We start from the raw sequence: 24,588 nt of genomic DNA on the forward strand, positions 1-24,588 counted from the left end.
TGGGCAGGTCAGTTCAGTGGCCCTGTTGTTCCTGAGATTTGGTTTCTCAAATCCCACATGGCTCTTCGTGATCCACTGGAAGCAATGCCTGCTTCTCCGATCCTCCTGTCACCTGTGCAGCTTGGAGCAGCCCTACAATAACGAAGAGCCTCATCCTCCGGAAGACTACCTTCAGGAGAGGGGACCAGGAGCTGGGCGAGGAGATGGTGGAGCTGGCAGTGGTGTTTGGAGATGGAGAAGAAGCTGTGCTGTTCTGGGGGCTGTGCCAGGGTCTGAGCTGGGCAGCCAGGCACCGACTCCTTGCTGGTGGGCAGCAGTTCTGCAGCCATCCTCTTGCATTTTAGACACAGTGGAAGACATCAGCATCTCCCAATGGTCCTGCAGGCCCAGATCCTGCGAGGGAAGCAGACTGGGACCATCCAGGCCTGATGTTCCTGCAGTCCAGCATCAAAACTGGTGAGCTGATGGAGACAGATAGTTTTCTCCTAGAGCCTGCCCTTTGCAACTTGCATATTGCCCTTCAAACATTTCTGTAGCGGTAGGACTGACGTACCTGGGTACTCATGGATTTGGGATGAAGGTTTGCAAGCGGGCAAAGTAAGGTGTTGCTGGCTCCTGGCTATTTCCAGAATATGAAATTCCAGACGGTGAGTGTTGGCAGAAGTTGTGCCAGAGCCCATGGCACACCAGGAGCTCGGTGCCTGCACACGTGCCACTGTGCTGCCTGTCAACCCTGTGGCACACTGGAGCTCCATCTTCTCCAGCTTGTTCCCTGGTGTGATGAGCATGGGGACTGGTGGGGTTCGTGCAATACTTGTCTCACCCCACTTCCCCTTCCCTGTGCTGTTTGGGGGAGGTGAGGAAGAGAGATGTACCCCAGGCAAAGACGGCATCCCTGAAACACCCTCTCTGCGGCATCTGTACAGAGTTTGGGATTGCACTGGCTGGCTGGAAGGAGGTGGTTTGAATAGGGGTTGTCCCACCGTGGAAGGGGACTGAAGGAGCGTGAGTGCCTGCAGAAGGGTGGTTTGATCGTGGAAAGGGAGATTTGATCATCACTTTTCCTTTCCGTCCCCTTCTCGGCCACCCTCCCCTTTCCCAAGCAGAGGGCAGGGGGGACCGGTGGGCAGGGGGCTTTGGAAGCTGTCGCTTTGCATTGCGCTGCTGGGGAAAGGTCTCTACCTGCCTTATTTTGTCCCTTTTGCTGTCAGGGCTGACAGTGCTCATGTTTATTTCATCCGGCGTGGCGGCTGTCTCGTTTCCCTATCCTCCGATGTCATTAGCGCGCCGAGAGCGGGCCCTGCAGTGCTCAGCCTAATGAATTCCGCTGTGGCTCTTCTCTCCCCACCTCGTTACCAAAGCTCAAGGTGTCAAATTAAACCCGGCCGGGGAAAGCAGAGAGAGAACAAGGCGCAAAAGGAGGAGGGGAGAGGGAGAACATGTGTTGTAGGGGTTCCTTTGGTTCTATGGTTTGCCCTTTTTCCAGCTGTTTTTCCTTTTAAGCCGTTTCCTTTGCAGCTAGGGTTTATCTTTGAGGCTGGACGTGTTGTCACATTAGAAGTGGTGACTTTGTCTGTGGCCCTGAGTCCTCTTCTGTTGGGGTGGGAGGAGGGATGTCCTCTTTGTTTGTCCTCTCTGCAGAGCACATCTTGGCATCATCTGCCCCTGCTCAGTCTTGTCCATGCTGTGTGGCCACGTGGGAGGCAGCGGTGCCTGTGAAGGTGCTATTTTAAAAACCAGGTGACTGTTTCTCAGCTCCTAGCCCACCTAGGTTGTGCCCTCAAACTGGGATGAGTTTTGCCAGTGGTTTTAAGTGAAAGCTGCTATGCCCCAGCTCTGGGAGCTGGTGAATTTGGAGCAAACTGCCACCTGTCCTGGGAGCTGGAGCACCAAAAGCCACGCTGATGATCCCTGTCGGCTCTGTGGCCGTGCTCTTCTGGGCCATGTTTCATTTTTCTTTAGTATTTCTCACCCCTGGTTCACCCAGCTCCTGGCGCAGGAGGCTTGGGGGGTCCCCTGCCCTCTGGAGCCAGGGAGTCCAGCCCTCAGAGGTGGCTGGACCATGGTGGGATGCACAGAGTGATGGCAGCCTGTCCCCAGCACTCCCCCTGCCCCATCCATCTTGGCTCTCATTGATTTAAAATAGTTTTGTAATATAATTATCTCCTTGTGGATGGACTTTTTCATTACTTCGGCTGCTTCAGCTGTGGTGAGCATATTAATGTGGGATTAGTGCCACGGCGGAGCGTGTGTTGGCAGTGGGGAGGGAGGCACAGCCCCCTCCACCTGTGACTGTCTGCTGTCCATCCAAATTGGGGTGACCAGAGACTGTGCCAAGCCCCCGAGAGGTGCCCAGGCTGAAGACAAAGGAGCAGAGCAGAAGTAAAGGGTGACAAGTACGAGTCTTTCTATGACATTGGGAAGCCGGGACCCTTTTACACCCCAGGTTTGGCATCTCAGGACCCCTGGTGATTGCCACAGGGAGGACCTGGCTTGGAGAGCACCAGTCTAGGTGACACAGTGGCCCTGAGGTCCCTCTGGGAAGCTCCTGTCCTGCAGCCCTTGCTGGGAGGAGGAAGTCATAATGTTCATTTTTGCTTTGCCTCATTTGCTGGAGGGGATGCACGGTGAGAATGGGGGGACAGATGCCCGTCCCTCTGCATGGGATGGAGCAGCGTCATTGCCTGCATGGGGAACCTGGGTCTTGGCCCCTCTGTCTGGGGAGCGGAGCAGGGACCCCAGCCGTTCTGCTGCCTCCAGCTGCACCACCCACACCAGCAAATTTTGGGTGAAAGGAAGAAGACGCAGAGGAAGGAGAAGCCAGACGTGACAGTCCCCTTCCTCCTCGAGCGCAGGACGTGAGGCTGTTCCAACAGATGTGATCATGGCTGTTGGGTCAGACCAGTACCCTGGGGCTGTGGCTTGTGGTGGTGGCTTTTAACCCTATGCAGGTGGCCAGGGCACAGCTGGGTGCTCTGGGAGGTGAGGAGCAATTTCATGTGCGATTGGAACCGCAAAGGGAGAGTGAAGGGAGGCGTGATTTAATCACCTCGGCTGGCCCTGGGCCGAGACCACCAAGGTTCAAACACCTCTCCATTGCAGGAGATGCCAGGGGAGTATTAATTGGCATAATTTGTCAACCGTTTGGCTCCTCATGGTGCGTTGTCCACACAGTGTTCCAATGCTCCAGGCCATAGGGATTTTGGGGAGCTTTGAGGCTTTTCTGGAAAGCGAGTGAAGTCCACTGGCCTAGGCAGCTCTCGAGGCTGTTGTGCGGTGCTGGGGGTTGGTGGAAGGGCCTCCAAAACCACCTGCCTCCGGGTGAGGAAGGGAAACCTGGTGGGTTTTTTCTGTGGCTCTTGGTGTGTTGGCTGCTTTCTAGGCAGATTGGCACTGGGGTTGAAGGGATGTTTCAAGCCCAGCCCAAAGGCCCCCTTTGCCTAACCCTACTTGCTCTTTGAGAAGGACTCAGTGTGAAGATGTTGCAGAGGCATGGCAAGCCTCTCCAGCAGCAGGATGGACCAGTGCATGACTTGCCAACTGCCGTGTTTTGCGTGGCCTCAGTGAGCTCGCTGGACCAGTATGGCACTGAAGGTCTGAAGAGGAGTTAAGTGATGTGAAAGCTTGCTGAAGGGGTAGCCTGCGGTAAAGAAAAGTTGTTTCCCCTGCATTGTCCTGAAAAAACGCAAGAGAAACGCACTCAGGTATGCCCTCTGATACACCCCTCTGGTTAAAGGCTCAGCACACTGGAAGAGCGAACAACTTCCTAGGCAGCAAAAAGAGGTAAGTGTGGATGTAAACTGAAAGAGAGGAGACTTAGATTAGATCTAAGGAAGAAATTCTTCCCTCCGAGGGTGGTAAAGCACTGGAACAGGTTGCCCAGAGAAGTTGTGGATGCCTCATCCCTGGAAGTGTTCAAGGCCAGGTTGGATGAGGCTGTGGGCAACCTGATCTAGTTGGAAAGTGTCCCTGCCCATGGCAGGGGAATTGGAATTAGATGATCTTGAAGATCCCTCCCAACCCAAACCATTCCATGATACTATGATAAAATGAACTCAACATATTAACTCAATGTGGAGATATTGCCACTTTTCCCAACCATGGGAGGCACTGAAATGCAGCCAAGTCATCTTGAGTGCTTTGTATCGTGTCCTCTCAGTTGGTTGGGAATAGTGTGTCCGTCTCCTCCTCCCCTGAAGACCTAGGAGATTGAATGCTTGTGTGACCTGAACACCCTCATTTATCGTGAAAACATGAATGTGTTGCGGGGCAAGTACCTATGTCATGTGAGTATCTCTGGGGTTTTTGGGACGGCTATGCTAGGCCAGGCTGAAGGTGCACCCAGACAGGCTGCCCTCGTTGCCAAAGCCTGGTGGCAGCTGCTAGGGGAGGAGTAGAAGAGGACAAGTCAAGAGTGAAGTGCCCCTTCTTCAATGTCTCTTCTCAAACCCCAGCAGCGGGCAGCGATGGACCCAGCGATTCTCAGCACAAGTTCCCCCACCCAGCTGGGTGGCTTTTGGTTTGCTTTGTCTGTGAAGCTTCTTGTGTGGCAGGGGACAGGTCTCCCTACACTGTGCCTTGGTTTCCCCATCTGAGCAGAGAGGTTGGTACGCATTTGCTCCTGCTCTGGAGTGCGGTGGAAACAAGTTCATTCAAGTACTTTGAAGTCTCTGATGAAAAACGGTGGAGAAGGACAGAGGCTTATTAACTGTTGTTGAGTGGGAGTTGCGGGTGCAGAGCTTGCTGGGCACTGGTGTCCATGTTTGTGATGCTGCCCAAAGAGCTTGTCCCTTACGACTTGGGGAAGGATGTGCAGACTCGTCCTGGAGAGCTGTGGAGGAGGAAATTACTGAGGGACAGAAAGCTTTCTTCCCTCAAACCGGCTCGTTGTCACCTCGGTGCTTTCACCCTGTTGAAAAGCTGTAGCACTGGCTTGTCTTGTAGGGTCCGACCCTTCTGGTGGGGTGGTTTGCCTTGCTTGGTGTGAAGCAGCCCAGAGTGAATTAGGTGTTGGGAACTCGACTCTTGCAGGTGATGTCTCTCGTGGTTTTGAAACAGGGAGATCTCCGTTCTCTGAGGTTGAGGCAGACAGGGAGAGCAGGAGTACTCCCTGGTGACAGATCTTGGTGGAACAGCACAGCGTCCCTGGCAACAAAGGCCATGGAGAACCAGCTGACCTCAAACATCATGTGCAGGTGAGCACTGACCCTGTGATCAGAGCCTGGACAGTGCCCTTGGCTCTACTGAAATGCCTCCTTCCTCCCTGGATGCTGCCGTGCCTCCATGCGTCCCCATCCACAGCTCCAGCCAGGCTGCGGGTTGCTCTTCTGCCATGGATTGGATCTCCCAAAGTCATCTCTCCATTTGGTGATAGGTGAGAGCCTTGAGAGCCATCTCCCTTTCCCCAGCCCCGTCCTGCGCTCTCCCACCCCTGCCGTGACACTTAACATCTTTCTCGCGGATGAATTTGGCAGTGCTGGGCTGGGCTTTCTTGCCAGTGTGGCAACAGCCACGGCTCCCAGCTTGTTAGACTGAAAGAATGTGCCGTTTTAATTAATGATATGTAAATATCCTTGAATGGGCCACATTTGCATATTAAGAGAGATTTGCGGAATCTGCGGAGTAATATATTTTAATTAAGGATTAATTAAAAATAATGGGAATTTCATTTCGCCTGGCAGAATCCGTTTAGATCTTCGCACACGTCTGCTCGGGAGCCCGGTCGGAGCGCGCTGCCGGAGCCGCGGTCCACAGCTGGGGCTGGTCGCCGGTGCCGCTCCTCTCCTGGCCAGGTCCTGAAACCGTCAGCAGAGCCAAAGCGGCCGGTACCCTTGGCCACACAGCCCGGCTGCGGGTTTTTGGGCTGATTTTTGATATTCTTTATGGCAAAATAAGCAAATGGCTGTGAGACACGGAACACTAGTTGTGTTGGCAATTATGTTAATAGCATGCTATTAGGCTATGATTCTATATGAGCAATTGGGGAGAAGAAATGCCTTACTGAGAGAGAATGATACAACAGACGTCTGTCTTATTGATATAGCTCCAGAGGAGCTTTCTGCGTAATTACACTCGGCCACTTTTCGGAGGTGGGGGAGAGGCTGCGGCCATGGGATGGAGGAGAGAGCGGCCCCTTGCCCATGCCTGCGTCCGAGACAGGGATGTGTCAGTATGCTCTCCCAGTGCTCCCGGGAAAGATTTGGTACCTGGCTGTGATGGGCTGAATGTCCAGGTGTCCTGCAAGCTCTTTGGTGTGTTGCTCCGGATGGTCTTGCAGAAGGGATGCATCCGTCATCAGTGGTCGAAGGGCCACTGTAGAGCTCTAGGGACCTCTGCAGGACCCCTGTGCTTGATGGCTGGGCCCCAGGGCTTGGCTGCTTGAACCATGGTGATGGAGAGCATCAACGAGGAGCCTTACGGCTTCTTTGGAAAAGTTGACGTGACTGGGTCATGCCAAGCAGATAGACAAGTGGCTCCGGTGGGACTTGCAAGGAGCAGTGGGCGGCTCTTGAGGAGTTGAGATGGGTGGGAGGCAGGAGGGGAGAGCAGGGGAAGGGCAAGGGTGCTGGTCCCTCCATCCCACCTGCCTTTTCCCAGCGCTAAGCCGGCTGCAGCATATCAAATGCAAATGGAGAAAATGCAGTTTGTGGTAAGTGTCCGCTAATAAATAACCTCCGAGTCTTCTCCCTATCAGGCAGTGACATCCTGCATTTCTCTTCCCCGCTGCACCAGCCCAAGACATTTAATGATGTGGTGCTCCTTACGGGATGTGCCGCCAATGCTAAATATCTCCAGCCTTCACAAAATGGTGGGCAGGGAGCCCAGCCCGGCTCCGGCAGCCCCGTGCCTCTCCCTCGCAGCCCTGGGCAGAAAGGTTGGCGACGGCTCGGCATCTCCCTCCCCGGCGCCGGGCGCAGACCCCTCCACTGCGGTCGCTGGAGGATTTCATTAACTGCGCGAAGTAAAAAATAATCAATTTCAGATGTTCCTAGTGTTTGTGGTAATGGTCTCTCTAACCATTCTGATTAGCCGAGTGAAATGGAATTTTTCTTTTAAATTACAGCGCGTTGACATTAAATATAGGCAAACTTTGGGTGTGTGGGGGGAGGGGACAGGCATTTTACATTCATCCCTGTCCTTCTCCCTCCCAGTCCATCACTCGCCTTATCTTTCCATCACCCCCTCCCCAATCACGCCGAAATCTCCCCCGACTTCTTTCTGCTGCCCACCAGACCAGGATTTTTTTTTTTTTTTCCTTGGAATTTGTGAAATGTTTCCTGGGTTTTTGGGCTGGTGGGGGGGGGGGGGTGTGTGCATTTTTTCCTTTTTTTATGATTTTATTTTTTTCATTTTTTAATGTTTTCCGTGACGTTTTGGGCTGGGACCAGTGCCACTGCCAGATTGGGCTTCTTCCTCCTGGCTTCTTCCCTCCGTCCTCTTGGCCACACGCGCGGTTTCGCTTCGGTTTCGCCGCTCTCCCTTTTCGCTTTACGGTTTCCTTTCGGCGTCCCGAGCGGCGCAGTCCGCAGTGAAATCGATAGCGAGAGCTGTGGCCGTGCGCCATGGGGAGCAGGCTGGACTCCTTCCTCCTCCGGCTCCCTCTCCTACCCACCTCCCCTCCCCGCACCCCTTCTCTTTTCCCCAGGCTGAATTTTTCAAGACTACGAACAAGCCTGCAGTGACCCTTCCAGTATTAATTTTTTTTTTCCCCCCTTTTTATGTATTTTTCAGGCGTCTTCCCCCTACCTTCCTTTATCCCCCCTCTCGCCGGCGCGTGGCGGTGGCTGCGGGTGGGTACTGGTGTACGGCTCAGCCCAGCCCGGGCTTTGGACTTCTCCCTTTGATAAGCTGTCATCCCCCGGCCCCGCATGGGGATTTGATCAGAGCGCTCTCTCGACCTCGTGGAAGACATTAAACACCCTCCCAGACCCTTTTCTCTGTCTCCATCTCTGAACCTTTCACTCTCCTTTAATGAGAATTTCTCCTAATTATTTCAGTGGCTGCAGCACAGGGACCGCAGTGTAGTTAGATCTTGATACCGGGACGTGACTGTTATGCTGATAAAGGCAAAAGATCAATAATTTAGGCCCTAGCGTTAATGGCAGAGCTGAGAGCTTAAGTGTCTGTATTCAGGTTTAGTCCTGAAGGTTCCTGGAGTATTAATGATTTCCAGAGGAATTCCGCCCCCCTTCCCCTTTCCTTGTGCTGCCGTTGCTTTTTCCTGAGTCCTGGCTCTCTTTAAAACCCCCCTCTTCTTTTTTTTTTTTATTTTATTTTGATTTTTTTTCTGTTGTTTCCCTACTCTGCAGCCGTTCTGCTTTGCTTTCGGGTTGCCCCTGAAGTGCCCTTACACAATTTATCTGGGGATGTGGTGGTGCGTTAGAAAGCGAAAGGAGGGAGGGGAACCTTGTGAGGGGGGAAAGCATTGAAGGGGGGTAAAAAAAAGTATCCATTTCTTTCTGTTTTGCTTTGGAGATGGCAGGATGAGCCACACTCGGGAGGCGAGCAGCATGGCTACATCCTGGCCAGGTTGCCTTCTGCCAGAGCTGGAGGTCTCCATCTCTGACGGAGATGCCATGTAGCATGGAGATACAGGTGGGGTTACCTTCAGCCCCGTGGCTGTGCCCCAGCCACCCACGCTGTCCCCGCTGCTGCCGTGCACACGGATGCATGCGGAGGGGAAGGACCCCCTGAGCGTGAAACACTGTTGCGTTCTGTTTTCCTGTCTCTATTTCCATGTACGTGTGCCCAGCCCTCAGTGCAGCCCCTCTCCCTCTCCTCTGCACCCTGATAGACCCATTTTTGCTGCAGAAGCTCGTGTCCCTGCCTGGTCACGTCAGCTTGAAGGGGGCTGCTAGGAGAGGGGAACACGTGTGCCACCTGTCCTGCTCCAGCATCAAGGTCCCTAGCCGCTTTCCTGCCTTTGCCTTTCAGGAAAGGTCCTGGCATGGCTCAGTACGGGGCTGCGTTTATCCTGGGGGTGCTGATGTGGTTTGGGGAGGGATGGGGGGACCAGGAAACACGTTTACTGGAGATCATCCCGATGCTCTGTGCTGCTGTCTTCCCAGTGCTGTGATCCATCTGCCTTCTTGCTTGCTGCCTTTCCTCCCCCAGGCCAGTATGTCTGAGTGGATCTGTGGCTGTCCAGGAAGCGTTTGGAGGCCCAGGGTGGAAAAGGGGAAGTTTGAGAGGACAAGGGAAAGCGGGAGAAACAGTAACCAGTTCTCTAGTGAGTTGCAAGCACTTTCCTCCTTGAGGGTTTTTTTTCTTCCCGAGCCTGTTAGTACTTGAGGATTCAGGAAATACTGAGTTGATTTGAAAGATGATGACAAATGATGAAGGGAAATTGGGGGATAAAGACTGTTATTTAGCCATGAGGAGCCCTGACTAGGCAACACTGCTATATGCATTAGCTGGTTAATGGGAATTTTGCCTGGGTTATCTCCATCCTGATTAAGGAAGAGAGGCTGGGTGTGCGTGGCTTTTTGGTCTGTTTGGTGCCCTGGGTTGTCCTTTTCTGCAAAGAGAAGGGAAGGATTTCTTCAGAGTAGCAGAGCATCCCTTTCTTCCGGTGCTCTGGGTCTCTCCTGCAGATCGCTGCCCCTCCGGCTCAGCACTGAGCTCACCAGTCCTTTGCTACTCTCCCCAGTCCCTGGTCTGGGCTGACGTGATGCCGGCAGGAATTGGCAGAGCATTGCCTGTCCCTTGCAGTTGTCAAGAAGCATGTGGTGTGTCCTGAGTGCCACCAACCGGACCCCACGGAGAAGCTGGAAATACCGATTTATGTTTTCTGAGGATGTCTTAAGTGATGGGGAGAACCTCACTGTTGAGGCTTGGTCTTTCCTGAGGATCAGCATTACTTCATGTCTTACTTTCTTCTCTGATACCAAATGCTGCGAGTTTCATCTCTCCCAAGACTCTCGGAGCTTTGGAGGAAAAAATGACTGAGATGATGAATATCCCACTGAAGCGGAAGCTGGCAGCACAGCAAGTACCAGTGAGCTCTTCCTTCCAGCTGCAGAGCTGAGATATCTTATAGTTTCTTCCCTCTGTCTTTGCTAGCAGCTGAAGGGTCATGCTGGCATCCCAGAGACAGCATGATCCTTTGCATACCCGCGTCTTTGCTGGGCTTGGATGGGCAGAGCAAGCTGGAGCTTGGTAAACAGTCCTGTAGCTCCATGGTCCAGCTGGCTTCTCCTAGCCAGCTTGCCTTGGCAGGGCTAGCCGGAGTATAAATTAGTTTCAACTTATTGTAGTCACTGAAGTATAGAAATGTAGCTGAGAACACACAGGGAAGACATCTGGGCGGTGCAAAAGCGCTGCTTGTCTTTTAGGTGATGGCGTTGGGAGTGAACAACCTTAAAAGCGGATGTTTTCAAAGAGCGAAAAGGTGTTTCAATGCTGCCTGATTCCATGCTGTTTACAAAAATGTGCATTTGTGTGTATGGGTATGCATATATATGTATATGCACACTCATAATCGCACATATAGGAAGGCAGATGTGGAATGATGAGGATCTGAGCTGTTGGGCTGGTAGATAGAAAGCTGCATTGTAGAGGTACTCCAGGGAGTAAAGCAGCCCCATGGTTACATTTCTTCATGCAAGGTAGGGACCGTGAGTCCTGATCCCAAATTCTTTCTTTGATTATTGAAAAGACAGAGACCAGCCTTGCTGGAAGTGTGGCCATGTGGGACCCAGGGCCAGTTCCCTAGTGTCGCAGGTGGTTGTCTCCTTTTGTGCAGGCAAGAACCTTGAGCAGAGTCTTCAGGGTCACTTCAGCTTTCCTTCTTTATTTTCCTAGTGGGTCCACCCAGTGTTCCAGCCCAAGTGTTTACCAGTCTGGTTACGTGTTTACACCCAGGTATTTGGGTGCCAAATTCCATTGACTTCAGTAGGATCTTCTTTATCCAAGGCTGCCCGAGGCACTTGATAGATTTGCCAGGCTTGGTTAGGAGGTTGATTTCTGGATGCTCTGGCCTTAGGCTATGCCTGTCATGTATTTGCAGAGCTTGTCTCAGCAAGCTTTAGAGAGGAGAGGACTTTAAGGACAAATACAAGTAGCTGTAAGTTTTTCTGGCCACCAAACTGGTGGTGAAGTAGGGAAGGATTCCCCAAAGCTCTGCCGATGTTTGTTGCGGGTAGCCCTGGGGAGCAGGTATTTGTATCTGAAATGTTAATAGAGAGACTGAATTGAATCGTGCGTGCTGTCGAGGGAGCGGTAAAAGCCATTTACAAAAGAAGCCAAGAGAAGATCAGTAGAAACGCACACAAACCCTAAAAATCCCAATGTGACGCCTGAATAATCGCCCATTTGTCTGGGGAAAGAGATTAATCCAGCCAGGGTTCAGTTTAACAGGATTATTGAACATGGAGGGGGACGTGCAGGAGGAGGGAAGGCTCTGGGATTTTCCATACGACTTCAGACCATGGATCTTTCTTTTCCAGTGACCCTGGCAGGATGAGGAAGCTTCAGGAGTTGAGGTTGCTTTGCTCGATGTCAATGGGTGAGCAGTAGTGGGACAGTCTGACCCAGTCCTTCCCTGCATTGTTCTTCTCTGGCCGGTTTGGTTAGATGAGGAGCTCTCTGGGGTAGAGACCATGCCTGGTGGTGTGTGTTCCTTGCAAGGAGCGGAAATTGGACATTTGGCAGTTTTTAGTCCTACCGCAAAGAAACGTGTATTGCCAACCAACAGCACAAAGTCTGACTGTGTCTCCACAGGGGCTGCCATCAGGTCAGTCGTGTCTTTTACAAAGCTACTGGAGACATCTCTCTTTGGAGAAGTCAAGACAGAGACATGGGTTGAGTTTTTGGGAGGGACATAGACTCTCATCAGCCTCTGATGAAGGGCTAGGAAAGGACTTCTGATGGGACTGGATTAGCCTTTCTGTACCAAGGGGACAGTCCTGCCTCCAGGAGCACCTGATGTTGCTGAAAATCCTTTCGTTGGGATCATACCCTAGGAGGTGTTTGGGGACAAGATGTTTTCTGCCCCTCAGTGCTTGACTGCCTTGTGGCCCCGATCACAGCAGCTCCTTTCTAGGCATTAATGCGTTTTGTTCTTAAAGCAGCTTTTTGCTCTTAAAAACGAGGAGAAGCATAAATGAGAAGGGTGACAGTGCTGCTGCCTCTACAACATCCCATAAAGCAGATCACACAAAACAAAGTGAAAGGAGAAATATTTTTGTGGCACTGCCTGCGTTTCTGTGGAGCTGGATAGGAACACGTGTGCGTGTCTGTGTCTCTTTGTGTCCTTTATAATATAAAGCAACCGCAGTGTCTCTGTGACGTTCCCAGAGAGCTGTTGATGTGGTGTCAGATACTGTAACTTCTTTTAAGTCTACCCTCTGTGTAGGGTATCGCGCATATTCGGTGATCAGAAAAAGAAGCAGGAGAATCAAAGCGGGAGGACAGACAAGGAGGCAGGTCTGGCTGTCCGGGTGTGCGGTGCCTCCCTCCCTGCCCTCACCCACCTTGGCTCTTCAGGTGAATATTCTTTTGATGGGACCACTCTCTTTTTTTTGGAAGCAGGGGGGATCTATGCTGGAGCTCTCCTCATCATTTTGGGTGGTGATGAGTGTGGTAGGGAGGGGTGGGATAAGGAAAACCCTTGGCATTTGCATAAACAACACGTCACTATTTCATAAAGGCATCGTTTTCCTATTTTGCTGTTTCCATGCATCTTAACCCATGGATTTTTTGTATAAAGCCTTGCCACAAGCAACGTCGCCTCTTACAGATACGTGAGAGTAATCAAAGAAGTGTCATCTTTCCATCCGCTCTTTCTTCAGCATGTCCTGCTCTCCTCCGCTGTGCAGCAAGACCTTGTGTCCTTTTCCAGGCCATATTTGCTTCCCATTTCGCCGCTCCCAGACGTCCCCACTCTCTGTGCCCCCGCCCCACTGGCAGTTTCTGCCAGCCATGTTTGTTGAGCGCTGCGTACGAGGAGCCAAGGGCCAGCGATGGAGAGAAGATGCAGCCAACTCCATCCGTACCTGCGTTTCCATGTGGACATTTTCTCATCTGTAGCCTGGGTGTCTCCGAAACCCTGTTGCGGAGTGCAAACTATTGATGAGCAAATCTGTCCAAACAGGGAGGTGGCTGCAGGTGTTACCCCAAAACAACGTTTGGTTTGGAAAGAGGTCCTCACCGGCACATCTGGTCTCCTCCTCCTTGCCTCCTCTCCCTGCCAGGCAAGCCATGTGGACTGGGAAGGCCGTTTTCTAAGCAAGGTCTGGCTTTTGGTACTAGACTGAGAATCCTCTGTCTTTAAGAGACTGCTCTGCACACCCCCATGGGAAAAACACTGCTGTTATTTAACAGGGAGACAGAGGTGGAGGACTGAGGAGTCCTGGAAGACACGGGAGCCTTCCAGCAGGGATGTCTTCCTTCCATCTCTGGAAGGTCCTCTGATTCGTTGTAGCTGCAATACTCATTGGAGCCTGTTCTCCAGGGACGGTATTTCCCGATGTATACGGGGAGCCTTGCTCCGATGACACATGGGATGGCTGAAGGCTGCACCCGAAGGCAAAGAGCCAGGTAGAGCCACCCCTTTCCTAACGTCTGGTCCTTCTCAAGTCAGTTAAATAGCAAATAAACTCCAGCAGGCTCTGGAGGAGGGTGAGGCTGGGGCTCTGCTTGTCCATCTTTTCCCCACGCCCAGGCTGTGCTGAGTCAGGGATGAATGATTGGGACTCAACAAGGTGTTTAAACACCAGAATTGAAATTAATGTCCCCTCATTGCTGGTAAGGCTGCCAATATATTACAGCAAGCACCTTCCCAAAGTGAAATGAATGTTTGTTTATCCTCATGAAATATACATCAAAACATGTTGGTGGGAGAGGCCACTAACGAGGGAGCCGGCCAGCTCTCCGTTAATTCCCAGCTGGGAGCGGACACTGCTCCTCTCGTCCTTTTCTTTCCTCTCTGGGCTTTATTTTTGAAGCCTAACCCATCCACAGCTGTGTATCCAAAAGCATTAATATGGCTTTAATGAAAACTCCGGTTGATCTGTCCAAAGATATTGATGAGTGGTCCTCAATCGTATTAATCTTCTCGTTGCGGGAGGAAATGAAGGCAGCGAGCGGGGCCGTCAGGTGCCGCTGGAGGAGGAGGGTGAGCCGGGAGCAGGGACGGCCGCCGCCGCCTTGCCCTGCCTCTGGGGTTGCACCTTTTCCTGGCTCGGCTTGATTTTTCCAATTTTTCAGTCCTTTTAGAAGCTGGAAACAAAGTGACCACCCCTCGGCTGGACTGCGCACCGCGATTCCAGGCCGGTATTTAACATTCGAATCATTAAGTTTCCGCCAATAAATCCATTACTGTTAATTATATTGAAAAGGCTAACGATCCGTCGACAATATTCCACCATCGATTTCCGTTCACGTCGAATGGCCGCCTCGCCCTTCAGTCCGTACCAGGGCAACGTTTGGGGGGGGGGGCGGGTCCTCCTCTCCTTTGCAGCTTTTGTGGCGGTGCAATGCCCCTGCCATCCCCTTCTCCCCGAGCGCAGGCTGCTCCTCGATAGGAACACGCTACACTTCTTTATGGCTTATGGCAAACTGCCTTGATTACTTCTACTGTTGTACCCATTATGTGAATTAAATATGTATTCAGTTGCATGCTGCTTGCGTTGTTATTGCAGGGTGACATATGGTAGTGACTCAATTAGAATGAAACTAGCATTAGATAACCCTTCTGATTACATGCATCCCAGCCTGCTCGGCAGCCTGGCTGCTGCTGCCACCACCGCTGCTTTGCCTGATCTCCCGTTATCGGCGGGCCGAGGGTTTCATTAGCCGTTATCGTCTCCAGAGGTGGGCTTTAGGCTGGAGCATGGCAAGAGGAGGGTGTGCAGGATGAGGCCACGGCCCATGGGTGCCTGCAGCTGAGCTGGCCCTGTGGCCTCTTGCAGGCAAGGCTGCAGGAGGGATGCTCACAGGGATGCAGGGATGCTTGCAGGGATGCTCACAGTGATGCAGGGATGCTCGCAGGGATGCTTGCAGGGAAGCTCACAGTGATGCAGGGATGCTCGCAGGGATGCTCTCAGCGATGCTCACAGCGATGCAGGGATGCTTGCAGGGAAGCTCACAGTGATGCAGGGATGCTCGCAGGGATGCTCTCAGCGATGCTCACAGCGATGCAGGGATGCTCGCAGGGAAGCTCACAGCGATGCAGGGATGCTCACAGGGATGCATCGCTTGCACGCCGGGCCTCCCCCATGGCTTTCCATCACAACTCTCTTTACCTTTCCTTGGCTATTCCACAGGGCATTTGCGTCTCCCCAGAGTTTGGGGATGTAAATAAAACAAGTTGTGAGCCTCCCCTGCAGCTCCCAAATCCACCCTTTTTACTTTACAGCTTTGTGAACTGTTTGTCAGCAAATCCTGATGCAAAAGTAAATAGGAAACAGATTAATTATATAAACACGATTGGGTTCCAGAAAAAACTCTCAGCCTGTGAACTGTTTGCAAATGTTTCTCTCCGAGGGCTGCTCTCCAGTCGTGCTGTGATCGGTCCCAGCGCCCAGTTTCTCCTCTCACGTTGGGCAAAGTGAGGGGTTTTTTTTTATAAATCGAATAACGACAGCGATCAAAGAGCAAATAACACACTTCCCGGTGACAGGGCTTAGCTAAATACAGATTTCATCTGGGTAAGTATATAGCTATTGAAGGGGATATTTATGAATGGAAAATAATACAGCTTGGCAAAAAACGCATTTGTGCGTTTCTTCACATCAAAGCTCGGAGTTGGGTTTGCACCTTTCGTTGCTCCTTAATTCTTTGTACTTCTCCCGCACGTTCCCCTCGCGAGCGTGCCGGTGCAGGGGGGTGTGCGTGCACGTTAGGCTGTCAGACATCTGCGGGAAGCTTCATCCTTGCTTCTGCCAGCGGGAAGTTTCTTTTCGCAATGGAATAAAGGGTGGAGGACTGGGAGTCTGTGACGAGCATAGTTACTTCTGGAGTCCTAATCCTTTAGCCTATTCCAGCCGGTAGCTTAAATCACAGTAGCATCCTTGCTGGCTTGGGGTTTTCTGAGCAGCTCCGGGGCTTTGCAGGGAAGCCCAGCATGTGGAGCAGAGGGCAGGCAGGGTCTGGCTAACAAACCTGAACCATCATGGGTGCCACATGGGCACCCCTCTCCGCGGGAATCCCAAAGAGGGATGTCCATCTCTAGCAGAGTTCTCCAAATTTCAGATGCTGAGCAGAGCTGGGTGTTGGTGTTCCTCCGGGGTCCCTCCCGCAGCGGTGATGCTCTCCCTTGCAAGGAGTCGGAGCACGCAGTTTATTTTCCAAAACCATTCTGGTTTGTTCAGTGTGATTTCCTCCCAGAGCAGTGTTTGCAGGGTGAGCTGAGAGGGTGACGTGGGGGTCTCAGAGCAGGATCCGTCCCTTTATTGCTTGCCTTGCTATCACTTGTGTTGCTTTCGGCTAGAAAACCGTCAGCTCATACAAATGACTGACAGCAGCCAGCGTCAGCCCTTGGCAGGTATGTAAACAAAGGAGGGAACTGTTTTCTGCTCGATCTTTTTTTTTTTTTCCCCTGTTTCTTTTCATTTATTTTTTTCTTCATTTTTTTTTTTCTTTCATTTGGAAGAGTCATTTCAAGTATCCATGCGAGACGTGGGGTGACGTAGCCCCATGCACGTCCCCATCCGGGGCTGGCAGTGGCCCCGTTTGCTGTCAAGCTGGAGGATGTCAGCTGGATTTCAGAGCTGCTTGACACAAAGGGACTGGGGAAGCGAATAACTAGGGGACTGTGAGGATGGTTACCTGTTCCCCGTGTTTTCTGAGTCCTCCAAACCTCTCAGCATCTTCTCTGGCCCCTGCATGTGTTTCCTCCTCATCTTTCTGCCTCAGGTGGCTGCATCTCCTCCGGTTTCTGTAAGCTGCCGGCCGAGCACAGCTCCCACCTCTGCAGGGCTGTCAGGGACTGCATCTCTCCCCGATTGATTGGAAAAGTTCTTGTGCATGTATTTATTATATTTATTTTTTTTTCTCCCCAATGAAGAACACCACCTGAGCAGGTCTCTGTCAAGCCGGAGTGGCTCATTCCAAAGGCAGGTGAGCTTCCAGACAGCGACTTAAACACCATTGTAATCCTATTAAGGAAAAGCAAAAATATCGAGAAAAGTGGAGTTTTTCTACTAGAGTTTCACTTTCTGAAGTGCCGGACAGTTTCTTGAAGTGGTTTATTATTATTATTATTATTATTATTATTATTATTATTATTATTATTATTATTATTATTATTATTATTATTATTATGATGCGGTTCCCCTTCGTACTTCCTGGTGCTGGGGTCGCCTGCCAGCTGCAGAAAGGAGCAGGCAGACCTGGAGCTTGGCCCCATCCATGCCTGTCCATGCCTGATTTCAGCTCCAAGGGATTTCCCAGGAGTGAAAGGGGATGGAAACCACTGTGAGGCCACTAAACCGCTCGCTGGAGTGGATTATTTAAGTGGATTAGTGATTTCTGACCAGGGGCTGGTGTGGAGCAGATGGGGTTTCACCTACCACTGATGTGGGATCTGCGGGGGTTATGGTGGGTGAGAGCAGGTGGGATCCTCCATCTTCAAGAGCTGCAGCCCGTCTCCCCCTTACTGCCCGGCCCGTTGCTGCCCTTGGGTGTGGGCAGCTGCCTGCTGCCTGCACTCACCCTTGGCTGGCGGAGGCAGAACGGGCGTTGAAGGGGAGCCGGGGTACAGTCCCCTGCCTCCCCCTCCCCTAAGCCACCGCGTCGCTGGTGGCTGCCCCTTCCTCTGCATCGCAAGGACTGTGCTCATCTCCCGGGGTCCCCCAGTCCTTCATTTGGGGGGGAAGGAAACTCCCACCCGTCTCTCTCCACATGTTCCATGCCTGCACGTTTTTTTCCCCCCATTTCTCTCTTGCTCTCCATTTTTTTCCCCTTCCTTTCCCTTCCTCAAAAAAAAAAAAAAAAAAAAAAAAGAAAAAAAAAAAAAAAAGAAAATAAACCCCCAGCAGAAAGCAAGCTGTGATACTGTCGGGCCTGGCGTTGATGTTATTTATTTTCCTCAGTTGCTGCTCTGGAAGCCTGGAGTTGACAGAGCGGTTTTGTAGAATAGAAACATTATAGACTGTTACTGTCAGAGTGTTAAATGTGATGGATAGAGAAATACAGGGGAGGGAGGGGACTTTACACTAGCCATGTCTGCCAGCGAGGGTGCTCATGGGAGAATAAACCATCCGCATATAAGAAATGAATGAGGTAATGTGGCGGGAGGTAATGGACTCTTGCAACAGAGATGTGCCTTGCCGCCTGGACTTAACCCTTGCTGCTCCACGGGCAGGATGGGTGGGAGGAGGGTGCGTGCCCCGCTCGTGCGCGGCCCAGAGATCTGGCCGGTTTGGGGCTGGGAAGCTGAGGTGCGGTGGGAAGAGGTGAGTTGTCCCCATGAAGCTGCTGGGGTCCCTGCAGACCCCCTTGTCCTGCACAGCAGCGCTTGCTGGGCTTGCCACAAGTCCGGGATGGAGCATCTTCATGGTGAGCACCAAGAGGTTTATTTGTCGCTGGTTGGCAAAGGGGCTTGTGCTGCTCGGGAGGTGCGAAGGGATGCGGCTGTCGGCAAGCAGCAGCCCGATGGCTGCAGGTTTGGGGTCTTGCTGAGGGTGGGCGCGGAGGTGCTGGGGGCTCAGCTGGTGAGGTGAGGAGCACAGACCTGGAGCACGGCAGGAGAAGAGGTGGTCCTTGGTCTGGCCTTTCTCTTTCGTCAGTGGCAGAGGTACTGGGAAGCCAAGGACTTTGCCTTTGTTTGCAGCTGGTTGTGTGAGGTGCTGAGCTGGGTCCAGAACTGAAGCCCCATGGTTGTGGTGCTCAGTTTGCGTTTCAAACTTTATTTCTGGTGTTGGAAGGGACAGGTTGGGTAGGGAGAAGCCGTGGCGGTTGGTGCCCCTCCAGCTTTGTGGTTACACCTGGGGAGGGCAGGCTGCGTGCATCTCTGACCTCTTCTTCTAGTTCACATCTATGGCTTTTCCAGTTATCCACTTAACTATCAGATTGTATTTTGAAGGCTAATGAGCATTTGGTGCTTGTTCCCATCCCTCTCCTTACAAAGTCTCTTCGTAGCCCCCTCATAAGGAGACTCTATGGACGGTGTTATCTCCTGGCTGCAGGACTACAGAATCAGAGAGGGGTTTGGGTTTGAGAAGGGACCTTCAAAGATCATTTAGTCCACCCCCCTGACATGGGCAAGGACACTTTTCATGAGATCAGGCTGCCAAGAGGCCCATTGAACCTGACCTTGAACACTTCCAATGATGGGGTATCCACAACTTCGCCAGGCAACCTCAAGTGTCTCACCACCCTCATCATAAAACATTTCATCCTTATATCTGATCTGAATCTACCCTCTTTTAGTTTAAAACCATTACGCCTTATCCTAGCTCTACGGACCCTGGTAAAAGGTCTCTCTCCATCTTTCTTACAAGGATGATGGGCTTACAGGGGGTGAGAAGCCTCAGGGCGAGGGGCAGCCTGGATACAGGGCATCACGCAGCCCTGGCAGCTCTCACTGCCCCTTCCCTTCACGCTTCGCTGGGTGTTGGGCCTGACCGCGCAAAGTTCGTCGTAGTCAGTGTGTGTGAGTAATGAAATTACTTCCTTGTGCATTTTACCCTCGCTGACTTTTACCCACCGTCTTATCTCCAGCTCATGGAGCTTCGTTCACACATCCTTGGAGGAGTATCTCAGCCTTTGCGAGTCCTTGCTCATGTTCTCCTCAAACCAACTGCTGCTCACGCTCTTCTGGCAATAAGCTTATTAAGCAGCAGTGAGCAAACCTTCTACACCCATGGCCTTGTTGAAAAAGCTGTTTATTTCTACTCTCTTCCACCTCTTAACAAACCTTCAGTCCTTGCTTTTGCTGGGAGAAGAGTTAGATTTGTCAACTGGTGAAACTTTGGGGGACTCCACACGCCAACTGTGCTTTGTGCCTTCTGTTGCTGGGTGCGCAGCAATTGTAATAGATAGTGAGGTACGTTTTCTCCTTCCTTACGGGCACTGCTAGTTAATCTCGGTGGTATCGTGTCCATCTCGAGGCTTTATCCTATCTATTTATCATCCTAGCCGGTACTGAAGTGAGACTCACAAGTCGGTGAATCTGTGGCTCATCTCACTCCATTTTTTAAAAATAAGGTATGACACTTTGTGTCCTCTAGTGTAATGAGAGATTGAGCTGCTAATGAAAATATGCAATCATTTTATTTCTGAGTCCCTGCAGAACTCTTAGGCAGGTATTATCTGGTCCTGGTGACTCCTCATTTTTCATTTTCCAAACGTGCTTTAACATCACTTCTTCTGACATCTCAATCTCTGATTGAGCCTTGTCTTTGCCACCTGAAAGATGGCCCATGGTCGAGGACTGTGTGGTGGTGGGTTGCTGAAGGCTGGATTCCCCTGTGTCTTTGCACCTCACAGCAACTGCTCTGGAGATCAGCCCTGCATGGATGGTGCCGAGGTCCAGGCTTGCGGTAGGTCTTGTGGCAAAATTCATCCTCATCTTGGTTTGTGAGCTCCCAACTAGTTAAAAATTGCAGCCAGTTCAAGGATGATCCGGTCGTGAAAGAGATGAGTTTGAGGATTTTCCCTGTATTTGCCTGCTGCTTCTTTGGGGTCTGGGTCAGACCTCTTTGGGATTCAGCAAGAATCCCCAAAATATTCCTGTCTGGGAGGTGTTTGGGTGCTCCGGATCCAACCACTGACCCTGGGGATGCTGGTGCTGGGCCTGCCCTCACCTCCAGACAGTGGTGGAGGAGGCAGGAGCCGATCTCAACCCAAAATCTCTTTCTTAGGAAAGAGCAACGGGGAGATGCCACCCATGAGAGACGCTACCTGCCCTGGGCCGCAGCCACAGTGTCCTGGGGAGCCGTGGGCACAGCAGCCATCCCTGTTCGGTGGCAGCCGCTCTTACCCCTGGTGCCTGCTGCCTTGAGAACCGGTCCACAAATCCCTCCCTTTTTTGTTTTTCGGAGCTTTGCGCTTCAAATCAGCGTGATTTGGTAAAAGGCTTCCATCGCGGCACGTCACAGGTAATTTATTCCCGGGTGCTGTAATCTGAAGAAAAGCAGAGCGAAGGACCTCCAGTCACAGCCGTGCGCACACGCAAAAAGTTAAGTATTCTTGCTTTCGCTGACAGTACAAAGGTGTCATATACGAGAAGGATTGACACAGACCAAAGGGTCTTGTGGGAAATATGATAATAACTATAAAGAAGACAGATTATTCCCCAGTTGCCAACATTCAAACCTTTTTACAGTCAGTTCAAACATATAAAACTTTATTGCTGTAGCAGAAAGGGGAACAATTTCTGGTTGCACAGCTTTCCCAGGGCTGGGTTTATACTGTCTGTGTTATTGCTCTATAGTGGCATTTTAAAGTTTATTGAACAAGACTTTTACAATTGAAGGAAGTATATAAAACTGTAAATTTATTAGATTTTTCAGGATAAGTGCCCTTTCTAGTTGTGCTCAAGAATTCGGAGCTACGAGAAACTGCTAGTTACAAGACTTATTAATATTAAAGACTGAGAGAGCGCACATTTTATACCTTAACTGATCTAAAAAATAATATTATGATATTACTGAAAATCTGAGCTGTCACCGAGCAGGGTGCGTAGAGCGTTTGTATAGTTTGTGTATGTATAAATAGTCTGTATCTCTGCAGATACATATGTATGTATGTGTCTGGGAATGCCTGGGGAGGTGTATATGGCCGTGCTGTATGAGGGTGTATGCACATCCGATAAGTAAACAAACAAGCGCATGTGTGCGTTTGAGCATACATGGATACATAAATCTGTGTGTTTCTGCGCAGTATTTTATTTTTATATGGATTTATTTCCTATATCGTACAGCGCCTTCTAGTATGGAGTCTTGGTGCACATGTCAGGCTTTTAGGTGATGCAGAAATACAACTAATAAGGTGCCTGGGAGGATTTGATGGTTATATCATGCCTGGTTGTATGTGGTGTTTACAGTCATCTCTGTGTAGCTCGTGTATGAAGACCTCGGGTATGTAAACTACACAATTTATACCACATTCACCATTCACCTGATATTTTATGCCTGAAACCACTGAGCGGGTGAGCAATGGTGGGACGGTGTGTTCCAAAGGGCTGGGTGCCTGCCCCCATCCCCTGCCTTCTCCTCGGGTCTGTGGGCGAGTAACACCGATCATAAATTTGCAGGGACTGGATTCTCTGGTCGGCACATTTACTCTGGGCTGCTTATGCAGCAAAACCGGGCTGCAATGCTGCCAGAGGCGGCCCTTGGAGAGCTCATCCTGTGGATGATCCGAGGGGAGACCTGCTCTTGAGGGGTCCCTGCTGTAAGCTTTCTTTTCCAGCTTGGGGATAATTTCAGCTAAGTATGTGACTTGAATTGAAATAATTCCTGAATCCGCTCTTCTGCCCACTGCATGTGGACCATCACCTGCCCGCAGCAGCAGCTGGTGCTGCCGGAGCTGTCGTAGGGACACCTAAGAGGGGTTTGTTCTGGGGTGGGGATGTCCACTGTGGCAAAGGGTCTCCTGAAGTGCCTCTCGCTGGGGCTGGGAATACATCCCCCAGCTCAGGAGGAGAGCCTTCTCCTCCCCGGCTCTGTTCTGCCGGTCCTGCACAGCTGCAGTAGTAGATGTCTTCAACTTTGGCATCTGCGATGGCAACTTGGAAGGGGCGGCGGGTGCTTCGGAGGCCGAGTGGGAGCGGGCAGGAGCACCACAAACCAGCAGCAAAGGCAAGGAAGTCAATAAGCCCTGAATCTTTTATGAGACCTTGGATATTCTGATCACAGCTCCGCTGGCACTGAGATAGGAATACAGATGATCTGGGAAAGCGTCCGTGACTTGAAGCTCAGTCCTGGGTCTTCCTAAGGTTTTTAGCTTGTCTCCCCATATTAACGTTTTGCTGTTGTTTTTTGGGGGGGTTTCCCCTTTTTCTCCTGTTTTTTCCCTGCAGTAGGAATGGATCTCAGGTGCCATTTCTGGGAGCTGGGGCTGGCTGGAGAAGAAAGTGGGAAGAAGGTTAGCGTGGCTAACGGGGCTGAGAGCCTTATCCCTGCGTATTGTTAACAACAAAACCAGGCAGCAACACCACACGCCGTGAGTCAGAAGGAAAGGAAGACCCTTGGGTCCCTTGTAATCCCGCGTTGCGCAGTGCAACGGTGCTGGAATCGCAAGGGTTCTCACTGAATTTGTTTTGGGTTTAGAGAGAACAGGAGAAGGAAGGAAAAGAAGGAGGATGGGGAGGGGAAAAAAAGAAAAAAAAAAGACCCCTGCACTGAGATGAATTTATGCCTAAGCTTGTCTGGGGAATGCAAATGTGTTTAAGACTCTCTGAGCTAAACCACCTCTTTTGGGAAGAGGGAGGGGGAGAAGGGGGAAAAAAAAAAAGAAGTATGACACAGAAGGGACACCAAGAGAATGTGAAATGAGGGTTTGCTGCCCCTCCTCCCGCACCCTGCCTGCTGCCGAGCTGGCACACGGGCAGGCGGCAAGGAAACGCCGGGATGCTGCACGGAGTGGGGGCCCAGGCGCGTGAGTGCCGTGCTCTCTGGTGGGTCCCATCACTCTGCCTCTGTCCCCACAGAGAGGTGGGCGCGGGTGCCTGCCCACCATCCCTGCAGCCTCGTGCACCCTCTCGCTCACGCCAGCCTGGCTGTGAGCACATCAGGTGCAACATGGTCGCACTCGTGCCACCCCTACCCAGTGCCGGTTTTCCACTTGCGGAGGTGAGGAGGGGGCTGAATGCCCGCTCATTCAGGATCTCGCAGGGATCGGGCAGGGCTCCCCCCGCTTTGCAGGGATGCTCAGCCGGGGGTCTGCAAAGCGGAGGGGAGGAGGGCAGCGGAGAGAGGAGAAAAGCGGCAGCGAGCAGGAGGGAGGAGGGATGCGGGAGGAGATGGGAACCCACTGCCAACTGGGCAGTTGTGTCTGTTGTCTGGAGGCTGCTGCTAACCACTCGTTACAATTAAAATGAAGTGTCCGTCAGCGGCTATCTTCGCTGTGTGGCCCATATGTTTCTGAGCTGATACTGTCCGGATTATTCTGTTTGGGAGAACGATAACGGCTGTTTATAACCTTGGCAAAGACTGAGCCCTAATCAGGCTGGAGCACATTTTCACCGACTGGCTGATAACGGGCTGTTAGCTGCCTTATCGCTGGGGAGAGATAGGCCAAAATAAGCAGATCTGTGAGCACAGGAGTCCAACCAAGAGGCACATACTCTGGCCTGGCCTTTATTTTTAGATGCTCTTTTCTTTTTTTCTTTTTTTTTTTTTTTCTTTTCTTTTCTTTCTCCTTTTCCTGGGTGATTTCAGAGAGAAGCGGGAATTATTTCAGCAGAAGGGGAGGGAGGTGGTAGGTTTTGTTCACATTGGTAAGTGGGGTGGCAAGAAAAGCGTGCAAAAATAATGCAGCGGTGTCATATCACTTTCCGTGTGCCCACTGCCTGGTCCCTGGTCCCTGGTCCCAGTCCCCTGGGGTACATGCAAGCCATCTCCCATCTTTGGAAAGAAGAGTGAAGTGTGTCCATCCTCTCTCGCAGCATCCCTCCTTCCCTCCCTTTCTGCTCGCTTG

The 24,588-nt window shown here is 51.6% G+C and overlaps 1 protein-coding gene across 6 annotated transcripts in view; it reads left to right on the forward strand.

Moving 5' to 3' along the window:
- The window catches only part of PBX1 (PBX homeobox 1), a 130,071-nt gene that overhangs the window by 50,078 nt on the left and 55,405 nt on the right, over window positions 1-24,588 (forward strand). Inside the window, exon 1 of one of the 6 annotated variants that reach the window (XM_086617207.1) lies at window positions 428-456. The exons of the other annotated variants lie outside the window; for them this stretch is intronic. Within the exon in view, the coding sequence (XP_086473333.1) occupies window positions 429-456 (28 nt within the window). The 5' untranslated portion in view covers window position 428. Of the gene's footprint in view, window positions 1-427; window positions 457-24,588 lie in introns of those variants that run through there. 6 annotated transcript variants of the gene reach the window in all.

Source organism: Tauraco erythrolophus, chromosome 10 (genome assembly GCF_009769465.1).
Source record: "Tauraco erythrolophus isolate bTauEry1 chromosome 10, bTauEry1.pri, whole genome shotgun sequence".
NCBI lineage: Eukaryota > Metazoa > Chordata > Aves > Musophagiformes > Musophagidae > Tauraco > Tauraco erythrolophus.